At 37.8% G+C, this 24,522-nt stretch overlaps 1 protein-coding gene across 2 annotated transcripts; it reads right to left on the bottom strand.

The window, feature by feature from the left end:
- Positions 1 to 7,182: 7,182 nt before the first annotated feature.
- LOC107800637 (uncharacterized) lies at positions 7,183 to 13,523 on the bottom strand. Of its 2 annotated transcripts, XM_016623844.2 has the most exons (15): positions 13,001 to 13,511; positions 12,711 to 12,783; positions 12,370 to 12,391; positions 12,214 to 12,292; positions 12,081 to 12,113; positions 11,584 to 11,732; positions 11,297 to 11,453; positions 10,636 to 10,876; positions 10,311 to 10,552; positions 9,082 to 9,345; positions 8,899 to 9,009; positions 8,303 to 8,527; positions 8,032 to 8,235; positions 7,763 to 7,939; positions 7,183 to 7,675 (listed from the first exon to the last, which is right to left on the bottom strand). In XM_016623844.2, the coding sequence occupies exons 1-15, from the start codon at positions 13,379 to 13,381 to the stop codon at positions 7,490 to 7,492; spliced, it is 2,544 nt and encodes an 847-aa protein (XP_016479330.1). In that variant the 5' UTR covers positions 13,382 to 13,511; the 3' UTR covers positions 7,183 to 7,489. The 2 variants fall into 2 exon arrangements, with proteins under 2 accessions (XP_016479330.1, XP_075093931.1); XM_075237830.1 differs by lacking the exon at positions 12,370 to 12,391 and having other exon boundaries at positions 12,697 to 12,783; positions 13,001 to 13,523.
- Positions 13,524 to 24,522: the final 10,999 nt, after the last annotated feature.

The following is a 24,522-nucleotide window of genomic DNA, read 5'->3' as shown; positions in this document are numbered from 1 at the left end:
TATCATTGATCATTGCTTGTTGTTTCCATGGTCTTTCCTTTCTTATATTGGCATTCTATTTCTAAAGAGGACATTTAGTTTTACATACTAGTACTATTCCATATGTACTAACATCCCTTTTGCCGAGGGGCGCTGCATCTTTAATGGATGTAGGTGGTTCGTCAGTAGGCAGCTTTGATCCTCATTAGCAATTATCCTTTACTCAGCAGGTTTTGATGAGACATATTCTGTTCTGGGCTTTATGTCACTTAAGATTGTACATAGTGTTTTGAGGTATAGCCGGGGCCTTATCGCCAATACTTCTATATTACTATTTTGTTATACTTAGAGGCTCCGTAGACATGTTGTGGGTTGTACATTGGTGTTGTAAAAGTCAAAACTAGAAAATGGTATATTTGTATCACATGTTCCACTTCAAACTATGAATGGGTAATATAATTTGGGAATTATAAATGAAGCTACTAATGGTAATGGAATTGGTGTTGATTATGAAATCCTCTCAATGTTTAAATAATGGATTACATCTCCACTCTATTCACAGGCAAGGCCGGGTAGAAAGTATCTAGCAGGCTTGCTTGATCGGGTTATTTTGGTTGAGCGCCGGTCGCGCTCCCCGAGGTCGGGGCGTGACAAACTTGCTATCAGAGTCTAAGATTTTAAAGTCTCCTAGGATGTCTCGGAGCCGTGTCTAGTAGAGTTCTTATCGGTGTGTTGTCGACCACATTTATAATTAGGAGGCTACTTGGAAATTTAGGGATGCCACCCTTCTTTGATACTTCAGATCGTGCGACAGAGCTCAAGATAGGAAGCTAATTCCCTTTTTATATCTCATTTTCCCAGATGAGTAATCCACGAGTTCGAGACAACAATGAGGGATTGAAAGAAATAGTTGCTAGGGGAAGTGTCCTTATTCCTATCACTCCTTGCTACATCATTCTGAACACCACATACTTTTCCTTGTCGTATATGTACATCTGCATTGAAGAGCCTACATAAATATGGTCTTAACAAAACGCTGAATCACAAAACATTGCATGTACCTACTCTTTGAACAAGACGCATTTTTCGTGAAGACACTTTATCACAAATTCTCTTATTTACAACCTCTTGAGGAATTGAGCTCTATAATTATTTTCTTAAATTGAGTTATAACCCTAGGCTAATATTTCTCACTTGATTCCCTAAATTCTCAACAAGGGACTATACTTGATGAATTTCTTATAGAACCTTTTGATTCAAATGGATAACATCTGCTCACTTGTGTTTATGCATGCACCATCATAAAGTTTACCTATGTTGTATCAAATGTAAAGCAACCTTGTGTTGAGATCCTTCTTGAGCCACTCTTTCTCTCTCCGGTGTATGTGGCTCCTATGGTTTGAGTAGTCACTATACTCCTTTGAGAATATTATCATAAACCCTTCTCACTGTCTAGTAACATAAGAGCATATCTCAGCGCCTATCATATATGTACATATCGATTGAAATGGTCACTTGTCTGTATAAAGTTTCTCGAAAATTTGAGGTTTTCACGAATTTGTCACAAGAAGATCTTTTGTTCGCTTATCTTAGTATAACTTTCAGGTCCACCTAGATCATGTCTCAGTGAGTAACTCACTTTGATCCTAGTATTGTAAATGCCCATGATGTGGCCTGGTATTATAGATTAAGAGTTACTATGACAAAAACATGTCCAACTCATCACAAATGTTCACTTTATCTTTACACCTCTGCAACGTATTCTGACTGTGTTACTTAGTAAATTCATTGTCCTAGTTTTTCGACACTTGTTGGATAACCATGAGAGATCGCATCCTTGAATATATTGTTATAACACTTCCTTTCTCATAAGGATCCTTAATAGGTTGTCCGTCAAGAACAAATGCATAACTTAATCCCAATATTATGATGTCCTAGCTACATGGTTCCACTCGTGTATGATTGAAATTAAGCAGCCTTACAATGACTTTTCCCTCCCAACTTCAGGTGAACGTTTAAGATCCCGACACATATCATGAGCATAGTGATTTTAAAGACAAGTTTGTCGTATCTCTAGTCCTCTCATATAGGATCAACTATCGAGAAGGGTTAAGATGTCAAAATGATAGTAATCTCACAAGTGTTCAACTTCTTTTTCAACCACGTGGGCTTGTGGCATAGATTCCTTGTGTCAAATACTGTTAAGAGCATAACACAACTTCATGTATTTTTGAAACCTCTATCCTTAAGGCAAATTCAACTTCATGTATACAAATCAAAAATATTTTTGGGAGTATCGTTAGTCACCAAGGAAGGGTAGGTGAAAACAACCTAACCCCGAAACTACCTATGTCGGTGTAGGAGTGATTGAGGGGTAAATCCCCGTATTGATGTGATGAAATTATTCCCCTTAATTGGGATAAGATTGATGTGATGAGATTATTCCCCTTATTTGGGATGAGATGATTGCTACCGGAATGTGATGTCAACCCACACGGCATTGTGGTGAGACAGCTTAGCTGATCGGGCCGAGATCGGACGCCATGCCGTGCACATGGTGGTGATTGTGATTGAGATTGTGATATTCTGAGTACACCTCCACCCACATATATTGGGGTGAGGCGGCAGAGCCGTTTTGTATAAAAATTGTGGTATTGTTATTGAATGTCTCTGATGAGATGACTTAGCCGATCGAGCTGAGATCGGACTCCGTGCTAAAGTACGGTGGTATTATGACTGGATGTTTCTGGTGAGACGGCTTAGCCGATTGGGCTGAGATCGGACTATGTGCTAAAAGTACTGTGGTATTGTGATTGCATGTCTCTGGTGAGACGGCTTAGCCGATTGGGCCGTGATCGGACTCCGTGCTAAATTCACGGTGGTATATCGGTACTAACATCTCCCAACCAAAAATAGTATTATCTTCATATTTTGATTATCATCTTCACAGTATTATCTTCGTATTTTGAAAAATGTTATGTTTTAACTTGGCATTTAGATATCATTGATCATTGCTTGTTGTTTCCATGGTCTTCCTTTTCTTATATTGGCATTCTATTTCTAAAGAGGACATTTAGTTTTATATACTAGTACTATTCTATATGTACTAACGTCCCTTTTTTCCGCGGCGCTGCATCTTTAATGGATGTAGGTGGTTTGTTAGCAGGCAGCTTTGATCCTCGTTAGCAGTTATCCTCTACTCAGCAGGTTTTGATGAGCCCTATTCTGTTCCGGGCCTTATGTCACTTGAGATTGTACATAGTGTTTTGAGGTATAGCCGGGGCCTTGTCGTCGGCACTTCCATATTACTCTTCTGTTATACTTAGAGGCTCCGTAGATATGTTGTGAGTTATACATTGGTGTTGTAAAAGTCAAAACTAGAAAATGGTGTATTTGTATCACATGTTCCATATCAAACTATGAATGGGTAATATAATTTGGGAATTATAAATGAAGCTACTAATGGTAATGTAATTGGTGTTGATTATGAAATCCTTCAATGTTTAAATAATGGATTACATCTCCACTCTATTCATGGGCAAGGTCGAGTAGAAAGTATCTAGCAGGATTGCTTGACCAGGTTATCTCGGTTGAGCGTCGGTCATGCTCCCCGAGGTTAGGGCGTGGCACTAATGAGCAAAGGACAATGATCAGAGTGGGTCCTAGGTATGTGGGAGACATTGGCCTCAAGGTACTCAGAGATCCAATACTCATTAGCAAAGCATCTATCAATTCTCTCTAGGATTAGGCTACTCCTATTCTTATATCTTTTGTTGGTCCATGTGTATTTACTACCTTTGTATACCTAGGTCCACTAGTTTGCATTAATTAAGGCAGTTCCGAAAAAGGTTACTTATGTTAGAGTTGATGTTGTTACCCCCAAACTTATCCCTAGCTCTCAGGACTTTATTAAAATGTCCTCCTACGAACCAATTACCATTGAAGTTCCTAGCGATATCAACTAAGCAGTCCCATAGCACTTTCCTTTCAGATAAAAAATTGCTAGCATAAATTGTAGAGAAAACCCAGGGGGTATGCGAGGGTAATACCTTGACCATTGCATGGATACCTTGGAGTGTGGTGGATACCTCGTCTACCTGTACATATTCTGCCTTACACATCATAACTATGCCTCCAGAGAGACCCACTGCTGGGAACTGAATTAGCATGTCGAATTGAAGATTCGCAGTCAGCTTCTTATGATCGGCCAACCTTGTTTCCAACAACACTAACATAGTTGGTTTGTGCATCTGCACCATAGTTGAGCAATGTCTTATGAACTCTACATTGTTCCCTCCCCTAAACATTCCATATGAGGTAATTCATTAGGGGGGTGGGTTTGGTTGAGGAGTCCATCATCAGTGCCTTCTCTGTCCCCCGAGGAGGCATCACAATTTTCTTCTTCTCTGGGTTCTTCATGCTCAGTACAAGGATCAGTATTAGCAATGTCTTGATCACACCCTGACTCTGGTAGGATCCTAATCCTATTCCACACTTGGATAGAGCACGGGGACATAGTAGGACTAGAATCTCGCTGCTCTACACACCGAACTCTATCGCCCTGACTGAGTCCAGTAGGAGTGAGTCCGTCCGTAGTGGTCCATAACCTTCCTTTAATGTTTTCGTGTCCTTGATTGTTTTCCCCTTGAGCAGGTCTAGTGCTCTGTTGATTTTTTTCGTTATATTCCTTAGTGGTAGGGTTTGTCCCTTCTCTACTGGAGTTGAAGACGATGGCACTTGTTGGGATGGTGGTCCGATAACCACAAACTGGGGAGTTGCCACTAGGTCCTCTACTGCTGGTTCTGGGAAGAAGGGAATCAATTAGAATGCTTGAACTAGTAAGTTGTTGACTATCGGTGGTTCCAAGTTGGGGTGCATGCTGCTGGTATTGCTTGTGAGGATCATCAATTTCCCTAGATACAGGCCTAAGGTTGCCAAGGCCTTGTCCAAAGCTTCCATTGTCACTCTCGCCAGATGCGCTGGGTTCTGAATGATTAGGGTAACCAGTTGGTTCCCTAATAGGAAGTTGTAGGCTAGCTGCTAGCACTGCAACGCCAATTCCAGCCAAGATGTCGGTTTGTGGTTCGGCGGCAGTGGGGTGGAAGTTACGAGGATGGGTGGTTGTTGAAGGTGTTCCATTTTTGGTTTTTTTATTTCCCTCTTTGGGTAAAAGTGGAGATTGAATTGGACGGTGGGTGCATAATAGAGTGCTTGGTGCTTCTTGTCAAATCATTTTCGGTATTTTGAGCTTTAGTATTTACGTCTAATACTGGGGATTTGAAATTAATTATGAATCTGCTTGAGTGGACGGAAGTTGTCATATCACTTGAGTTTTGGTGATTTCTCAGGTGATGCACTTAAGTAACCATGGATTATGGTGAGGTTGTTTCTGCAGGTTGCTCTGGTAGGGGATGATTATAGGTCGAGTAGGTATTGGGGCAGGGTGTATCATTTGGGCGAGCATTTACCAATTGGGGATGGCCCCCGGTAGTGGGCATTGTGGGAAGTTGATAGCCCAGCCGACTCTGGCTTGTTAGGTCCAGGCCTGATGTGTGATTAGTAATGAGGGCCACATTGTTTGCGGTTTGGGCTTGAATAGGGAAAACAATTGTACCTGTGCTTGCCTCCTCCGACCCCGGTCCCCCTTTCCTCCTTGCATTGGACTTGGACTGATCCTCTGTGAAGTGGGCTTTCGGTGGAGGGATATTGGATTTTTTTTTTGTCAAACAGGTTAGTATGCCGTTGATGATTAATGACCTGATTAGTAATAATTTTAGTATTGTATTTAAAAGTTTTTGTTTTCAAGAATTTACCAGAATTTGCATCAAACATTTTTACCTGAATCTTCTGTGTGGATTGTTCAGCTTGGTTGGCATTTTTTTATGTCTTGTTGCTTTGAACTTGCGTGTTCTTTTGAATTGGTTTTCTACTTCTTGGGAAGGTTACCGTTTTCCATTCGTCCTTGGCATCCTTGTTATTATGCGCTTCATAGCATTCTGGGACTTCTTGTGATGGTGTTATCGTTTCTTGCCTGTGTGTACATGATTTCAAGGTGTGGCCTATTCTGCCACAGCCTTTGCACAAGGTTCCTTCCCCTTCATAGATCACTGCCTGTTTGTGATCTCCAATAACGACTGAAATTTCCACCGGAGTCTCTAGTGGCACTGGGATACAGATGCGTGCATACCTCCCCCTCAGGGTGGAAGACGTGCACATGTCTATTTTGAGTAGTTTGCCTAGTTTCCTTCCAACCTTTTCCAAAATTTCTTTGTCATAGAACTCAGTTGGCAGTTGTGACAACGAATCCAGATGGCAGTGAAGGATAGAGTTGCCTCCCGTGGAACGAATTTTGGTTCCCATTTACGGACTGAGAGAAAATTCCAGATATGAACCAACAACCTAGGTATAGTGCCTTAGCCAAATTTTCCTCCAAACCAAACTTGACTATGAAGAAATCACATCCTAGTTCAAATCTAGATTAACTGTTCAGATGGTTTCCAAAGGTCAACTAGTTTGGAATAGAGGAAATGATGGGGCATTCTACGATTAAAGACTTTTATGATGACCGAGAAGCGCCAAGGATGATACATGCGGTTTTTTGCCCTTCTGGGATAGGCTATTGGCCCATCATTTTCTTTGCCTTTATCATCATTATTGTTTGTAGGGAGCTCCTACCCATAGTATACGAATTGATTTGTTGCTTGTTTGTCCAGCAGCATTTTCTTGTAGGAGTCCAATGTGATACCTTCTACTTCCATGAGATTATTTTGGTCTGGTGGTTCCGGCGGGATATTTGGTGGTGGTGTCTATTCTAAGTATTCTAGACTGGGCGTACCAAATCGAAAATTAAAGTACAAAATGGTAAAAAGCAAATAGACATTATTCCATTTAATGAATCTGGACATATAACCAAGAGATTGTTTGGTGTAACTCTTAGTTTAGTTGATTGAAACTGATAAACATTAAGTGGAGAAAAAATTATTGCAAGTACTGAAACTAATTATATAATTAAGCATTTACTGAATGTAAGTGATAAAGCTGATAATAAACAAGTAGTAAAAAATGACGATTCAATTTGATTAAAATAGGGTATCACAATGTAAAACTATGTAATAGACATAAACTCTTAATATTTACTTCAACAAGTACAAACTTAATACTCCTCTCTAGCACTATCAATGGAAAAATAAAATATAGTAGTACTCGACACAACTTAAGTGTTTACTAACAAGAAAAAAGAACCACCACACCAGAACCCTATTGTAGCACATTCATTAGACTAACATCTGATCTCAGTATCTGGTTTCTTATGTACACATATCTTTGAACTAACCCTTAGCCAAAGCTAATGAACTATAGTACACTTGGGTCACGAGAAAACAGAGCCACCATAGCAGAACCTTATTGTAACACATAATTTAGGCAAACAAGTAATTTCAGTTTCTCTAGTTGCTGGTGGCAACTCTTATGTACATACTATTGAACTACTCTTGATCAAAGCTTTTAGTATTTACTGCGAGAGCAATGATTCAAGAGATTTCGGGTCACTGACTGGAGGGCTACATGTGAAGTTTTGACAAACAAGGGCAATTAGTTTGTCAGCAGCAGCATTGTTTTTCGCCATCAAAGCAATATTTCCATTAATTTCTTCCCAAAATCTCTTCTCCTCCGCATCGGTTGGATCGATGTGAACAACCTATTTAGAATCAGTACTAGTAAGAAGCAAAATTCACCAACGTACAATGTGATATGAAGGTTTAGCTCCTGCACGGAAAGTACTTACCGTCTTGTTAAGATCGTATGCTGCATGAGCAGCAGCAACCATGTTTTCAAACTCCTCAGAAGATTTCACTCCAACTAAAACTACCTGCTTTCTAGTAGGAAAAGCCAGCATGTCTGCTGCACAGCACATCAGTGGCACAGCGACAGCTGCATCTTTCAACCTCTTCTCAAAAACCGCCTATCAAATGCAAAAGTTACAAATTTACTGGCAACAATACACGGATTATATAATCAACATAAGACCCAGAAAGTTCAAGGCAAAAGGCACACCAGAACATGTTCTGCAGTCTCTCTGTAATGTTTGGATTTGTCACCAGCAACCATAGAGGCCAATCTCACTAGATTAATCACTGAAACAGAATTCCCTGAAGGCTCCGCTCCATCATGATCTTCTTTCACACGGAGAAGAACAGAAGGATCTTCACCAGTTGTGCTGAAATAACCTCCTCCAGCTTTGTCGAGAAATAACTCATCCTGCAAGAAATAGTTTAACAGTAACAAGAACTTGTCCTATTGACCGAAAGATAAAAAAATTTCTTACTTGGGTCTCCTGAAGTTCGAGTGCCCAGCCCAACCAGAAGACTGAACCACCGAACTCGTAAAGATCCAGTAGACCTGATATCAGAAATGCGTAATCATCTAGAAATCCAGGTGCTTTGGAAGGACCATTCCTAAAGCTATGCTGCAGCCTGTGTGTCTGTTGATTATAAAGGTTATTCCTGATAAAATATGCTGCTTTCTCAGCGACATCCATGTACTCCTTGGGCTGAGCAGAAACAAATTTAAGCAGTCAACAAAGAAGGCAACCCTACCAACAGTACCTGATCTAAGACGTAAGTTGACTAAATGTGTCAAAATGCTTTGCAAAAATGAGAGTTTATAACAAATAAAAGTTGACCAAAAGACATAGGTATCAATCCAGTAATGCACCAAAGATCCTGGTTTCAGAGGCATATAGAACCTTGGAGGACAATGAGTATCAATATTTTCATTAAACAAACTGAAATTTCAACTGCTTAACAAAGATTTTATTACTACCAATTTAAGATTTTACACATACCTGCTGAGAAAGTACAGTGCCACGAATTTATGAGACTAACCCATTTCTTAAAGTCAAAGATGGCTCTGAAATCTTACATTGGTGACTGTCACAGGGAAGTAGAATCTTGTTCCCTCTGGTTCTCCCTTGAGAATTTTTGACGCTCTAGCAAGGGATGAAATCACTAGGCCATTCCATGATACAATAACCTACAAGAATAGATCAGTCATCGCACTGAGCATAATGGAAATAGTAAGCACATCTGCGAAAAAGAAATATACCTTATCATCCAGATGTGGCCGGGGACGTTCCAACCTCACATCAAAGAGTTTCTGCCGAGCGTTCCCCAGGATATCAAGATACTGCTCGACAGGCAAAGCATGTTTTGATGCCATCGCAGAGGTACTACTTCTTTCTATTAGCACGTTTTTGCCCTTGAATTCATTATGTGGATCACTCCTCCTTGAAAGATCACAGTTACCTGAGGGTTTCACATAATAGTGATCCTTGACAAGCATTGCGTGCTCGCCAACTATGTTGTCAACCTTCAGAAAAATCAATGCACTCAAGCTCAATGCTGGGCAGAAAATCGTGTCACACAAGTAGCTTTCTCGGTAGGTATTTTCTGTTTTCCTCTTTTTATCCTTTTTGATTGTGTCACATAGTAAATGCTTTCTCCTATATTTTTGTTTTACTAATCAGATATGCATGGAACCATGTCTTACAAGGCTATAATGCTTGCTAAAACTGGCTTCCTATATGTGGATTGGGCTAAGCATTGATCCAACAGTTTTAGCATGTTTAAGGACTAGACTGTTTTTGAAGTTAATGACGCCTTCCATAGCAGCAGCTGAGAATATAACAGCGCTTGTGCAACCAGTTTGGCCAGAAGAGCTACTTGGTGGGGCTACTTAATTTGAAATTTTGTTAGAAAACAGGATCCGTAAAATCTAGATTTGGCTGAGCTTGGCATAAAAATTTGATTTGTCCAATCTGCACCTTACAAGTATGCTGGCTTGTCGATCCTCCATGCCATTTTATTTTAGATACTTCCAGTGGATAATCAAAAAATGATGCATATAAATTTCCATTGGAAACTGATTAGTCCAGCTTACTTGAAGAAATCAAATTTATTGAGCAACTCCGATTTTAAGTTACAATTCAATGTTCCACTTTTATGAGTCAAGCTGACTTCTAAATTGCTATACCATATCAACCATACTGTCATTTGCCAAAAGCATATCTGAGCTTTCTCCAAACTTTAAAGATTTGCAACACTAACTGAGCATGGTGTAGAGCGAAATATCAAGACATATAATAAGCTGGAGGTCAATTGCCAACAGCATCTGAGGCATGTGTTTGGAGCAACGACCACCTGACCAGTCTATCCATTCCAGATGTTAGCCAGAAATTGCTGATTCATACATGTCTCGATACTCGAACTTCAAACAACAAAACAGAAACGATACCTATTCAAACATTTGACAGTAAAAACAAAAGCGATAAGTACCTCGGTACTAGTCCAGACATAGAAAGCACCCTCCTTTTTCCGTGACGCACCTTCAGATTCATAACTATCAGCATCTTCCGCCGAAAATATTTCACCATTTGGACCAATCATATCCCTCCTCAAGTAGTCAAGGATATCACGAGAAAAACTTGAATAAAACACATCCTTTGTGATACAAAAAGCATCGAGATAGACATTACAAAGTTGACCCTGATCATATAACATTTTCTCGAAATGTGGAACTGCAAGAAGCAGGAAAAGAACACATCAATTGACCGAGAATTAAAATTAATTATCACAATACATACATAATAATTCAGCTCACCATGCCAGCATTCATCCACACTGTATCTGTGAAAACCACCTCCAACATGATCATGGATACCACCCCTCGCCATGCATTCTAAAGTGAACAAGACCATATTTAGAGCATTCTTGGCTTCACCTGATTTTCCAGTCTCCCCAGACCTCTTTGAGCTGTAAAGCATCAGCTGCATCTCAACTGGCCTTGGAAATTTGGGTGCAGAACCAAAACCACCATATTTCGAATCATAGCTTTCTCCTAGCTGCAGCAAATGCAGGGGACATGTGGATGTTAGACCATCATCATAACAACATCATATGATTCATCCTTAAGAGTAGCATTCAGATAGTCAAATTTCAGGAACAAGCAAAGATGTCAAATTATCAAGTCAGACAGAGACTCAGCACCCTGAGGTTTGCGGGTCAGCTTCTCATGATATATATGGCCCCTTTTCTCAATGGTCAATTACCATAGAGAAAAAGACGCAATATCTATCAAGAGAAGCTGAAGAATTCTGAAGTACTTCAAAATAATAAGGATAGTAGCAACAAAGAAGAGACAGGAGGATGCAATAGGTCTCTCTCAAGCATCAAATGTGGCTTTTCTTGTAAGTAACTCCAAACAGTCAGGTTGCCACCACATACAAAAGACAACTCGGCTACGTATTCACGAAAAATCTTACATGATCAGCACATTTACGCAGTGCAGTTTCCGGAACCTCATCTGAAAGCTTATTTGATGTTGCAACTGCCGCCATTGCCTCTGATAATTGTTCTATTGCAAAGGATCCACTCTGGACAAGCATGTCTCTCTTGCTGTTCCACGCTTCCTTCACTTTCCTAAGCATGATGATGAAGCATACAGGAAATATTCTCAGAACTTTGAGCTTAAAAAGAATTTCATTCATATTTAAAGTGCAGCACAAGTTCATGTTGAACGGCTTAATCTGAAAGTAGAGAATGTGCACACCTAAGTATAGTTTTAAATCCTGGCCTTCCATAGCTGTCTTCTGGAGGAAAATAAGTCCCACCCATCAAGGGCTTCAAATCAGGTGAAAGAAAGACGCTTAGTGGCCAACCGCCGCCACCATATAAAGCTTGCACATATGTCATGTACACCTGAGAATAGAACAAAAATTAGGCCACTCATTGCGGATAGCATCACCTTTGGACATTAAAATCGAACAATCATTAAGGAACTAATATTAGTCAACTAAATTCAGTGTCCGTACTTTGTTCATCACATAACCAGAGGCAAGAAAGTGATGATAGCAACTTATTTGCAAAGAATAAGATTCTATCAACGAGGATAATCAAAGAACACCAAGTGCAACGCTGAGTGTAACAAAAAAACAAAATACAATAGCATACATCAAATAGCAATGCAAGTTGAATGGAACAAATGTAATCCAATAGAATCAACTAGAAAAGCGATCAACTAAAGCATAATCCAATGAGATTTTTTACCTTGTCAACATCTGGACGCTCTTCTCTATCAACCTGTACACATACAAGGTAACGAAATGTTTATTAGTTGGAAGATTATAGACAACTAGCTAAGTAGCTCGATAAGTTAGCGTGAATAAACTTTCAGATTCACCTTGATGCTAATGAACCAATCATTTAGCAATTTGGCCACCTCTTCATCTTCAAAAGATTCAACTTCCATGACATGACACCTTATCAATTAATAAAGCATTAGTCTTCCACTATATTAATTTCTAGAAACTCTCCAGGTAATAAAACAAAAACTTACCAATGACACGTGCTGTAACCAACTTCAAACGTGACATGGCAAGCACCACATGATCCATAACCAAAATACAGCACGAAAAGATTTCAATATTAGCTTTTAGGAAATCATAATTGAATCATTTGGAATAACTGCAATAGACTAAAAGGGGTACTGCAAAAATCACAAAGCTTCCTCCATATCAATTTATGTGGCGCGGAGTCTTTTAAAAAAAGGACTTTCAGACTTATGGTCTAAAATAAGTGACATTTTGTTTGGGACAACTATGGAGCAGACTATAAAGGAAAGAATGCCACATAAAATGGAATAGTGAGTAATATAATGAAACACAAAAAGTTACTGACTTGACAAAAAGATTGGGACATCTCTTTTGCGAGCTTCAGCAAAGGCCTCCTCACCCCATGGATACCAATCAACCTTCCCATCATGAACAAAGTAACAAAGTTAGTGCAGAGAATAGAAACGCATAAGCTTTTTCTTCCTCTTTTGGTTTAATGACAAAATTAAATATTCCAACAAACAGTCCCCAGACTATCACTATCAACTACGCCTCAATCCAAAATCCTAAAATTAAATTTGGGGATTCATCAATGTTCGACAAAATTTTAAAAGTAGTAGTAGTAATATGTAATACCGGATTATGGGCGTGCTGAAGAAGATAAGGACTATGTTCAGAGGCAAGACGATTGGTATGTTTATGGGCCGCCTGGGAAGAACTGCTGGATGACGACTGTTCAGCCATGGCAAGAACACTCAGAGAGTGAATGGGCCGACGAAGAAAGCTGGAACAAGGCCCAGTTGATTTGGCAAAGGGAGCAGTAGTATTATTATGCAAGTGGAATTTGATGGGTTTCTTGGAAATGTAGTAGCGAGATGAGGAAGAAATTAGGAGACTCTTGAGCATAGAAGATTTGAGAGATTTGCCAAAAATGGAAAGGGAGTTTGGGGAGTTGAAATGGGCATTTTTTATAGTGAGGAGAGAAGGTTGAAGGGGTGGTGCGAACCTCCATGCCATTTGGAGGATTGAGGAAGAGTGCTTTGGTTCACTGCTGCTGATGATTGACCTGCCAGTTTACCACGTGGCCGCTCCTGAACAAACCTACGGCTGCGGCCAAACGGTGCAAACGACAGTTTCCAAATTGCACCTCGTACTATATGACTAACTCAGCCCGGGCCATTTCATAAGTTAGCAACTGATATTTTTTAATGAAAATAATGAATAACTTTTTGATCGAGAATAAGTTATATTATGGTCAAATACAGATTTGAAATGTACCTGTTTATTTCTTATTCAAATATAATCCTCACTAACAACGTTTTATTAGTTAGTACTCCGTTCGTTTCAATTTATGTGAACTTATTTGAGTGGGTACGGAGTTTAACAAAAAATAAAGACTTTTAAAATTTGTGGTCATAAACAATTCAAAAAGGGGCTCAAAGTATTTGTGTGGTTATAAAAGCTTCTCATTACGGATAGAATTGTAAATTTAAGCAAAATTATTTTCAAATTTAAAAAGAGGTCATTTTTTTTGGAACGGACCAAAAAAGAAATAAGTTCACATAAAGTGGAACGGAGGTAGTAATTAGTAGAACTATTCTCTAAGAAGTTCAAAAGTAAGGATCTTTGACATGTATGTAAAACTCAAATAAACTTAATGGGTATAAAGACTATTGATCAATAGGTAATCAATATTTATATAGTAGAAGCAACTAAAAATGAATTCCTTATGCGTTTTTATTTGTATCATTTACCGCATTTTCTGATAGCGCATATTATCGTTAACATAGTAGTAATATTGCAATCCCTTTTAAGTTATCATGAAAAAATTGAGACGAATAGTGGAAGAATTCCCAATTAAAAAAAGTGAAGGACTTAACTACATAAATTCATTGCGAATTACTTGTTTCTTATAACAATTTAAATAATGCTCTAGATTTTATATTGTTAGTGGGACAAACAATGACTTTGTTTCTATTCGAAGAAAACAAATTCAAGACAAAAAGGAGATCACATTTACTTGTGAGTCTTTCAGCAAGCACTATTTACATCAGTTACAGGACCATTATGTTTTACCGGCTAACCAAAAATGTAAATGTGCATACCAGTAAGTTACATAAAGTGAAGCGCATTGTCCATGTTTTCTGCAGTATTGGAAAATAAAAGGATGCCAGTAATGGCAAGTGACAAAGTAATTTGGTAGATAAAAAAAAGTAGTAGATTGTTATTTGCAATACCTGTCATACACAAACTGACGGGTTTGAAACACGTATGTACATAGCTTCAAAAGACGTCTATAAAAGCAGACTACAAAGAAGAGGGTGAATGTAAGAGCGGCAGAGAAATATTTAAGTATTGGAACCTCATGCCAGCGAATATTTTCATTAAAGTACACCAGTAGTTTATATTGAAAAGCATATTGTATAATACGAGAAAATTCAGAATCTAATTGCAACATATAAAATTTTTAGAATAGCATTATAAGCAAGTGTTTGTTAGGCATAAAGAATGCAGGAGGAATTAATCTATATTAACTGAAGGGCTTAGCGAAGTCTTTTTCACGCATAAACAATAGAATATTACTGAAACCTAATGAAAGATGGTGTGCTCAAAATTTATCCAGCAGTGATTTGTGAACATTAGTAAGATGCTAAGTAATGGAGACAATAAAAGAATAAGCTGAGGTGACATGTTCTGTAATTGAATCTAAAGACGATTTCTTCGATAAAATCTTAACTCATTTTCTCCCATTTTCATCCTCTTCTCACAACAAAAAGAAAAAAGAAAAAAATAAGCCAATGACGGGAGCGGGATAGTCAGACACTGTAGTTCAAGAGTGACATAAACTTGTTGTTCTATGATGTGAACAAATGAAAATTTACCGATCAACATTTGAAGTTTTTTTGAGTTGTTTGTTCTTTAGTTGGTAATCCAAAGTGTTACAAGTGTTGCTTTTACAGAGGAGGATGAATATGAGCATCAATGAATATAGAAGTGATTATACTTGAACAAAAAGATAAAAGCATGATGAAATATTTTTGTAACTGGGAAAATATTTTCTTAATTACTGATGCCTACAATGGTGCAATTGACTAATTATTTTACTAAATAGTTTGTATTGTGCCTTTTTTCCTCTCCTTTAGCGTAGTACAGAAGTGTTAATTTATATTTTTGAATCATTACTTTAACATTATGATCCTCCTCGTGCTCTGTCTTTGAATATACACCAAAACTTCCATTTTTAGAAAAACAATAAGGAAAATTCACCACTAAAATTTAACTTAACCAATCTGCCCCAATTTTTTTTTAACATCATCTAACTCCATTAAAGATGGCAGAAATCAATTTTGTCATTGCATAATTCTGCCCAATTCGTCCAAAGCTAATGCCTTTGACAACAAACAATTTTAATTTGTACTCAAACTTCACCATTATTCCTTATTTAGTAGCGTAAATGAGAAGCTTTCAGTCATATAGATTCAGTATTACAGTATAGGAATACGAACATAGTAAAATAACTCATTCAAGCAAGTGATCAAACACCTTATGGCCATCTCTTTAAACAACCCATCCCTTTGCATTCCAGAATCCACAATTAATCACATTTTTTTGCGAGCATACACATAAAATGTGAACCAACAATTTGTTTCTCTTTTTCACCTCAAAAATTTATATATAAACCAATAACATTTGAAGGAATTCAGATGAAAGATTGAATAAGCAATTTTGAGTGATGAATTTAGAAATGAAAAAATTTATCAAGAAACAAGGATATGAAAATAGTAAAATAGTTGGTGCAAAATAGTTGCCTTTCTAAACCTAAAGAGAAAGTAGCATATGATATTTTTATCTTAAACTTGTTGACACATTTGTTTCTCGAAAATGAAAAGAGTATATTTTGACTACCTCATATAATTTTAACATCTTCGTCTGAATTAATTTTCCCTCAAGCCATATATGATCAAGTTGGATACTAACCCAAAAACAAAAAGCGAAAACCTGAGTTGAAGTAACTCAATGTTCGAACGTACCAAGACCATATGAAATTGTAAAGTTTTGTTTCAATTTTGATGACGCCATTGTTACGTCTATTTTTATTTGAGTTTTGTTTGAGTTATTTATTCTGCATGTTAAAAAGAGTAATTAAAAAGTAGAGACAAAGTTTATTAACCTTCATTTTTTCTTGGGGGAGGGGGTCTACAGTTCAATTTGTTGCCTCTTGGTATAAGAGCTACCTTATGTAGTTAACTCGTTCTTCAGCTCTTCTCTACGTGTAATTTCTTCCATATTCAAGTGACTGCTTTCTTTGCTTTCTAACTCTTTCTTCAGCTCTTTCATTGTTGCAACATTTTTCAATTTAGTGTTACTGCTTTCTCCAATTTCTTCAGAGGCTACTGGTGCGGGCAACTGAAATAAATCTTCCTTGACAAAGTAGGATACAATGAACAACCACATATCAGAAGTTCTATAAAGTATTTTTCTCAGTTGTATCTTGAAGAGTTTATGAGGAAGACACTGTCGAACATGTTCAAGAGGTAATGGTTGTTCCTGCAAGAGAGAAAAAGATGAATTTAACACATCAAGATAATGGTCAAAAGTAATATAATCTTTTTTAGCCTATAAAGTACTTGGGATGCATAAGAAATTAAAAGACACCTAATTTTTCGTCCATTTAAAGTAAAGGTGTATCTAAGAACACAAGAGTAACCAACCTGTGCTTATTTTCAGTATACCCAAAGGAAAACGCCAAGGAAGACATAATAGAAAGAACTAAGAGTACACTTGTTTTCACAGTATCAAAATTTTAACGAAGTTTCTCGAATTGCCATCAACAACATACCTTTACTAAGATTATTTCACAGATATCTGCGACGGTCATATCAAAAAAATTCTCTCCTAATTCACCTAATAATGTTGCAACAATTGAACCACTGCCATATTTCATTACAACCTCAAAGCGGGCCCTACAACAAAAAAGAAAAAACATAATTAACACTAAGAACCCCACCGGAGAAACAATTGTTAGTAACAGTCGACTTGCATGGTTTCTGAGAAAAAGAATGAAAATACTCTCCATAAACCAAAAAAGATGAAGTTTTAGAAACATGAAACTGTTCAGTTCTCCATTTTTCTTTTCTGGAGTGTAACAAATCTTCAAGGGAGTAAAGTTTCTTTAACACGAAAGAGCAAATCTACCATATTGAATTTTACAAGCAGAGGAATCCATAAACTAAATGTTTCATGATGTACTGCCAAAGCCTAGAATATATATAAGAGAACATGATTTAAGCATCAAGTAAATTAACTAATCTTTTTGATTTACGTTATTTGATTTTCATAAAGCCAATGACAGAAGATACTTTTTTTTGTTTGAAGATGTCGAACGAACATAATTTATTAGGCTTGGACTCGAAGCTGCAATACCAGGGTGTTAACATCACACGTTAATTGCAGCTCGCACAATGAATAATTTTCGGCGAATGAGTTCTGTATTGCTGCCCGCACTGTGAACACAATAATTCATAGAAATCTTGGTTATCAGTTGACAATGATAATTTACCTTCCATTTGAAAGAGTTGTATCTGCGAAAGAGGGGGATAGAAGTAGATTTATTGAGTTGGGGGTAAAATACTAAAGTACTTTATATGTACACATATTAGCATACATGAAATACAAGATTGTGACTGGATATCAACAATTGGTACAATATCATTGCGTTCTGGCGCAAGCACAAATGACGAATCAGTCAGCGGAGAATTTTTCTGACTGTATCTCATCAATCTTGGTCCGTTATCTCTAACCCTGCACATGTATAGAGCATTTCAATGCCAACAAAATGTCAGGTAGATTTAAAATGATACAGAAAGGTTGTGACAAGCTTTAAAAACGTAGGAAAAAGTAGGAATAGTTTGTTTCAATGAGAAATTATTGCGGCGGCTACACCAGTAACACGAAAAATTAACAGAAAGAACCAAAAAAAACCTAGATCATTCAGTTGACCACAATTATAACGCAGATAACATAATTTTTCAGTCGCCCCTTTTTCTCGCAAAATCGGGTTTCGACATGTGACAACTCTTTTAAGAAGGTACTAAAATAGGAGAGTCGTCACCTAACGGTTTAAGGTGCGTTAGGACACCTATTATGCAAATGACTCTGTTTGACTAGTTAACGCCACCAAAGATCGGGTAAGGACTCAAGCTACCTAAAAAAGAAGGTGTTAGGTACTCCTCGAGATCCATAATTATGGGTCCCGACCGAACTTAAGATTACATGGATTATGATTAAGCTAGGTGATCAAATAAATAAATGGAGCTCAGAAGTCACAAAACTTTATTACAACATGATTAATACAGGTCTTAGTGTGAATATAGGGATACAACTATTTAGATATAATAACAACATATAAAGAGGAGGGGGGTCCTAAGTTTTTTAGCTTAAAGGATCACCCCGTGCAACATAAATAATACTTCGTAACTCCCTCAAGATGGGGTGTTACTCATATAATTCAGCGGGCATAGACTATCATCTCCTGCTACCCGATTACTATGTTAAAGTTGTTACCTAAAAGCGTTCTAATTCAATTATAGGTCGTACCCTATGCGTGCACTACCCGTCCGGTACCTGTGGTCCAGGAGGTATTGGACCTTTACTTTGGATAGTTCTAGACCTCACTTAGACTGTTCAGAAATATCAAAACTAGGCGACATACAAAACACACTGGACTTCACATATAGGCAGTCAAGGCTCACGTTTGCCTCCACACTTAAGCAACAAATGCACGCAAGACAAATTGTATGTTGGGCAGTTTCAGAATTAAGAACTTAAATCCCTATAGACATGATTTCTATTTGACAAGGCTTTAGGGCATGCAAGCAGTTTCAGAAACCAAGCGTCGCCCATAGACAAGATTGTATAGTTGTCACATATTGATTGTTGAAACTGCAGATTTCCAGTTATTAACCCTGTTGTGTCTAGGTGACTTACGCAGTAAAGACAATGGAATCTATCGGGAGAAACCCAAAATTACTCACGCTTTGATAGTGGTCTAAGTGAACAATAAACAATGTTGAGAGGGGCATCATTAACAGTTATTAGGGCGAATTGTGGTATCCTATAGGCAGGATCTTTAATGATTAGTACTTGGAACTGATTTTATTATTATACTTAGTCATATAGGCATGGTTTCTAGTGAATAGTGCGATATAGTAGCAAATACAATGATCCAAATCCTATAGGCATGATTTCTAGCAATGCAAATTGAAGGAAGTTCAACGATATTTATTTCCTATGGGCATGTTTTCTAATAACATGTAGCAACAAGGATAATTGAAGTATTTGAGCTCACGCTTTGCTAGTAGACAAGTAGTGTGAGTGTATGCTTCTCCTAATAACATGATTTCTATAGTGTACATAGAGAATGAACTACACATATAGCAAACACATTATCAAGTCCTATAGGCATGTTATCTATCCATCACATGTAAATATTAAAATCTACCCCATTCCCTTTTACTAACAACACCAATTGTTTATACAAAGATTATTACAGACCCAATAATGAGTAAAAGTAATAGTATTACATAACAGTGATAAGAGGCCCACAACAAGCCTAATAAATACCCAGCATTGCCTGGGCCTTCAATAGCTCTTACACAGCATACCCAGACCTTCAACAAAGAGCCACATTTAATACATGACTCAGGGATCCACAAAAGGGTCCAGAACCAGTTTACTCAACTATGGCACCAAGTGTTGCACTATTTAAATTAGTCAATTCAAGTACACATCACATAATAGGGGGAAGTAGAGTGAATAGGAATAGTTTGAGATTGAGGGAGTAACTAAGGACCAAGCCCTAGTGTGTTAGAGTTCACAAGGGTCTCAATTGGACCCCAAGCAGTGCTCACACTAGGGAGGCCAATAATAGAACTTAGGTAGCCTTGGCTTTCATCCGACTAAGAATGAAGAGTCCAGAATAGCATAAGTTGCCAGTGAGGAAAATAGACAGAAGTTAGGAGATACATTCATATCCTAAAGTAGACATAGCCAAATTGAGCACATAGAGTAATTAATTAAATAGGCCAGTAGGTTCAGCAGGACAGCAAAACGCCACATAAATAGCCTCATATTGAAAGAAATTGGGGAAGAAACAGGTTTGTAAGATATACGTAGATTATCATTCATGACATTAAACCAATTTGAGACCTAAGAAGTTCGGATAAAGCTAAGCATGCATCTTAGGGTCATGCTAATAAGTATTTAGACATTGTGATAAACACTGGAAGAGATAGGGTATCGAATGAACAAAAGACAGTCTGGAAACATATTAGCATGGAAGCAAGATCATAGTCGATAGAAAATAGTTTTAATACAAATTGCAACACATTGTACATGCAAGACAGACATTGCAGAGATTCAGGACAATGTGTGATAGCAAACACATATAGGTATTCTGGGATTAATATAATAGACTAACCTACTAGAGAAGATCTAAGTTATGTCATAAAGCAAAATAGTTCAAACAAGGTAGAGAGATCAAGTTGAGATGACTGTCAAGATCTTAGTCAATTACTAATGGGGTAGGGGGATCATGCTGAGTGACAAAAGAGCAAGTGAACATGTAACAATTACCACAGGAAGTTCTAACACAAGTATGAAGCATTCATTATAGAGATTAAGGACAAAGCAAGTAAGCATGTATTAGGGAACATCCAGACACCCATACAGTTAAGAGGATCAGATTATCCAAGTCAGACTTAGGCATACTCAGAACTAGTAGCATTAGGAAGAAGTTAGATGCTAAAAGACTTAGAACAAAGTAGAATTAACAAAATCATGCACAAAAGTAATCCAGAAAAATATATTAAGCCAGGAATTTCAGAGGCGAGAACACATGCAAATCAAAGGCACATAGGGATGAAATTGCAAGAGTCAAGTAGCTTACCAGTTAACAGACAACAATAAAGAATAAAAGATTCATAACAACCTAGAAACCTCGGTACGTCAAAGTTCCCAAGAGCTTCGATTAACTCAGGGCAATGCTCGTACCAAGAACAGGTAAAAAATGTTAATGGCCTTGGCTTTCAGCCGGCCAGTACAGAATACCAAGCAAGAGAGTAGAAAAAAAACCAAATTTTAGTAAGAATCGATTCTTTTCCCGTTCCCCCTCAGATGGGAAAATGAGGGGGTTTATATAGCAGTCAAAAATTGAGAAAACACATAAGGAAACAGAGTAAATTAAACAAAAAATAAGGAAAGACAACATGAAAATCAATTTGAAATCGATTTAAGAGAGGAATCCGGTATACCCTAGTTTTTTTTAGGGAAAGTGTAAATTAACAGAAATCCAAACGAAATCGGACTCACACAGTGTAGAATCAGACGCGTGTAGACGAAATGCGATCCAGATTCAAGAAATAGGACTCATTCGGACAGAATCAGAGAGATAGTACTTGTCATGTTTAGGCAAGTACTAGGTGATACCATAGAGAATCAATCAGTAGCGGAAACACACAAATATGGTAAGTAAATAAGAGAAAAATCCCATTGTAGCTGGGATTAGGAGAAAAATTTGGGGAAGGCGGCGATTAGGATTTTTGGTGAGGGAGGAGCATTTGAGGGCGGCTAGACAGAGACAATGGTCTCTAGGGTTTAGGGATTGGGTTATAAGAGAAGAGGGGTTGAGGGTTGTGAGCCGTTGATCGTTCTTGATCAACGACTGTGGTTTAAGGGGGTATGGGTCAATTTTGGACTGGGCAGGGTTGCTTGGGATTGGGCTTGAGGTTTTGGGCCAGGGGTTTGGGTTTGTCTGGTCCGAGAATAACTCAAAATTGGGCCAGCTCTTAAACACGCATAATTTAGCAAAATAATTTATAAAAATAATTAGTGAATGAGTGAAATATATTTTTTATGCACTAAAATGATTAAGAATAATGATTTAACATTATAAAAATATAAAATGCTATTTTTGACACAAATAGTATAAATGAGGAGTATTTGTATATGAATATAGGCCATTATTGCAAAATTAAATAAATAGCTTAAAAATGCTAATGTAATTATATGGGATGAAATAAAATGTTTGAAACATATATTATAGGTGCAAAATAATTATTTTAGGTAACTAAGTCATTACAAAATAATTTAAAAGGATAATCACTAGATATTTACATATAATTTAAATACAGAAAAATTAATTTAAAGCTCTATAAATTATGAAAAATTATAAAAAATGCTTGTATAGGTTTTAAAACTAAATATTAATGCAAATATGCTATTTTGAAAGTGTATATGTATTTTGGAAAATATGAGGGCAAAATTGGGTAGCAACAGCTGCCCCTCTTTACCCGGGAATGATGAAAGAGTTGTTGGGTAAAGAAAATGATGACCGATTTTGACCGAATGAGGTGATTTAAAAATGGAGGTCGAACTCTGGTTCCTGAGTTGCCTACATATCCCTGGTGTTATGGGAATCAGGCCATGTGTAGTTCTGGATCCAACAGTGAACTGAACCGATGGAGTTGTTATAGGATGGGTCGTATGCTTCGGAAAAGGGTTCTTTTGGGTAGGACAATATCACATGAATTTGCACGAAATCATGAATGTGAGTCTTAAATGTTATGGATGTGTCTCAAAATGAGTATCTGAATGGTTATCAAGTAAGAGTGGGTAACTGATGGTGATTGGTTGTGTTTGAAGTAATTGCGGGATGTGAATATTGAACGAAAACCAGAGTGAAGATTGCTCCCGCTAGGAGAACGTTACTTCCTAGATTACCTGCAAAACTTAAAACACTATGCATGCAAATATATATGGGTTATTGCGAAAATTCAAACTTGATGCAAATTCCCTTTGGACCATGAAGATTGTCTTCGGACCGTGAGGATGATATCCTTAAACCATGGCGTCCTACGCTATGAAGTGTATGATAAGGGATTCACAGGCCATGAAATTATGTCCTCGGGCTATGAGGATAGTGCCTTTGGACTTTGACGCCTTTAAATAATGATATACAATTTTGAGAGATCCTCAGGCTATGGAATAGTGTCTCCCGGCTATGAGGATGATGCCTTCGGACTATGACGCCTTCGAACAAAATGGTGATATTTCAGCCTATGAAGTGCAAAGATGTGACACTTGGTCACATGCGAAGATGAGACAATACAAGGCTTAGTCTTGTGTAAGATGAGGGCAGTGCTTAGCCCCAGGTGAACAAAGAATAGTGCTAGTCTTAGATGGCGTAGTGGAGATAGTATTTTATCTTGAGGAAAAGGCAGTGCTTAGCCGTATGCAAGAGGGGGAGGCAGGGCTTAGCCTCATGCAAAATAGGAGACGGTGCTTAGTCTCATGCAAGTAAGGGAAGCGGTGCTTAGCTTCATGCAAAATAGGAGATAGTGCTTAGTCCTATGCAAAGAAAGGAGACAATGCTTGGTCTCATGCAAGGAGAGGGAATGCTTAGCCTTGTGCAGTTAGGGAGGCAGGGCTTAGCCTTATGCAAAATAGGAGACAATGCTTAGTCTCAAGCAAAGAAAGGCAGTGTTTAGCCTTATGCAGTTAAGGAGGCAGGGCTTAGCCTCATGCAAATAGGAGACAATGCTTAGTCTCATGAAAATAGGAGACAATGCTTAGTCTCGATGCAAAGAAAGGAGACAATGCTTAGTCTCATGCAAGGAAAGGCAGTGCTTAGCCTTATGCAATTAAGGAGGCAGGGCTTAGCCTCATGCAAAATAGGAGACAATGCTTAGTTTCAATGTAAGGAAAACAATGAGTGATAGTAGAGTGTTTCTTAGTTGGAGATGCTTGGGATAGATAATCTGCTATCTTGAAGGTAGTGACCTGATGTGTCTGCAGATATTATTGTCTTACTGTGCCTGCATCCAAAGAAAAATTGTGAGTTTTGTAGGGGAAGGTTGGTTCACGCTTTTGTCTTCTGCTTTGCATGTGCTCCTGTCTTGAGATCCTGTTTGAGTCACCCTGGGTAACATCTGGTTGTTTATAGAAATAAAGTTTTTCGAAAGAGATGTGTGCATTTGATGAATGTTGTTATTTAAAATATAGTAGTATACAATATCAATCAAGTAATTTAGATGAACCAATGACTGTGACATATTTTAGAGACATTGCGACTTCTTTGCTCTAGAATTTTGAGGGTCCTC

Source organism: Nicotiana tabacum, chromosome 19 (genome assembly GCF_000715075.1).
Source record: "Nicotiana tabacum cultivar K326 chromosome 19, ASM71507v2, whole genome shotgun sequence".
Lineage (NCBI taxonomy): Eukaryota > Viridiplantae > Streptophyta > Magnoliopsida > Solanales > Solanaceae > Nicotiana > Nicotiana tabacum.
The sequence above is the reverse complement of the archived record's forward strand: the minus strand, read 5'-3'. Positions and strand labels throughout refer to the sequence as shown.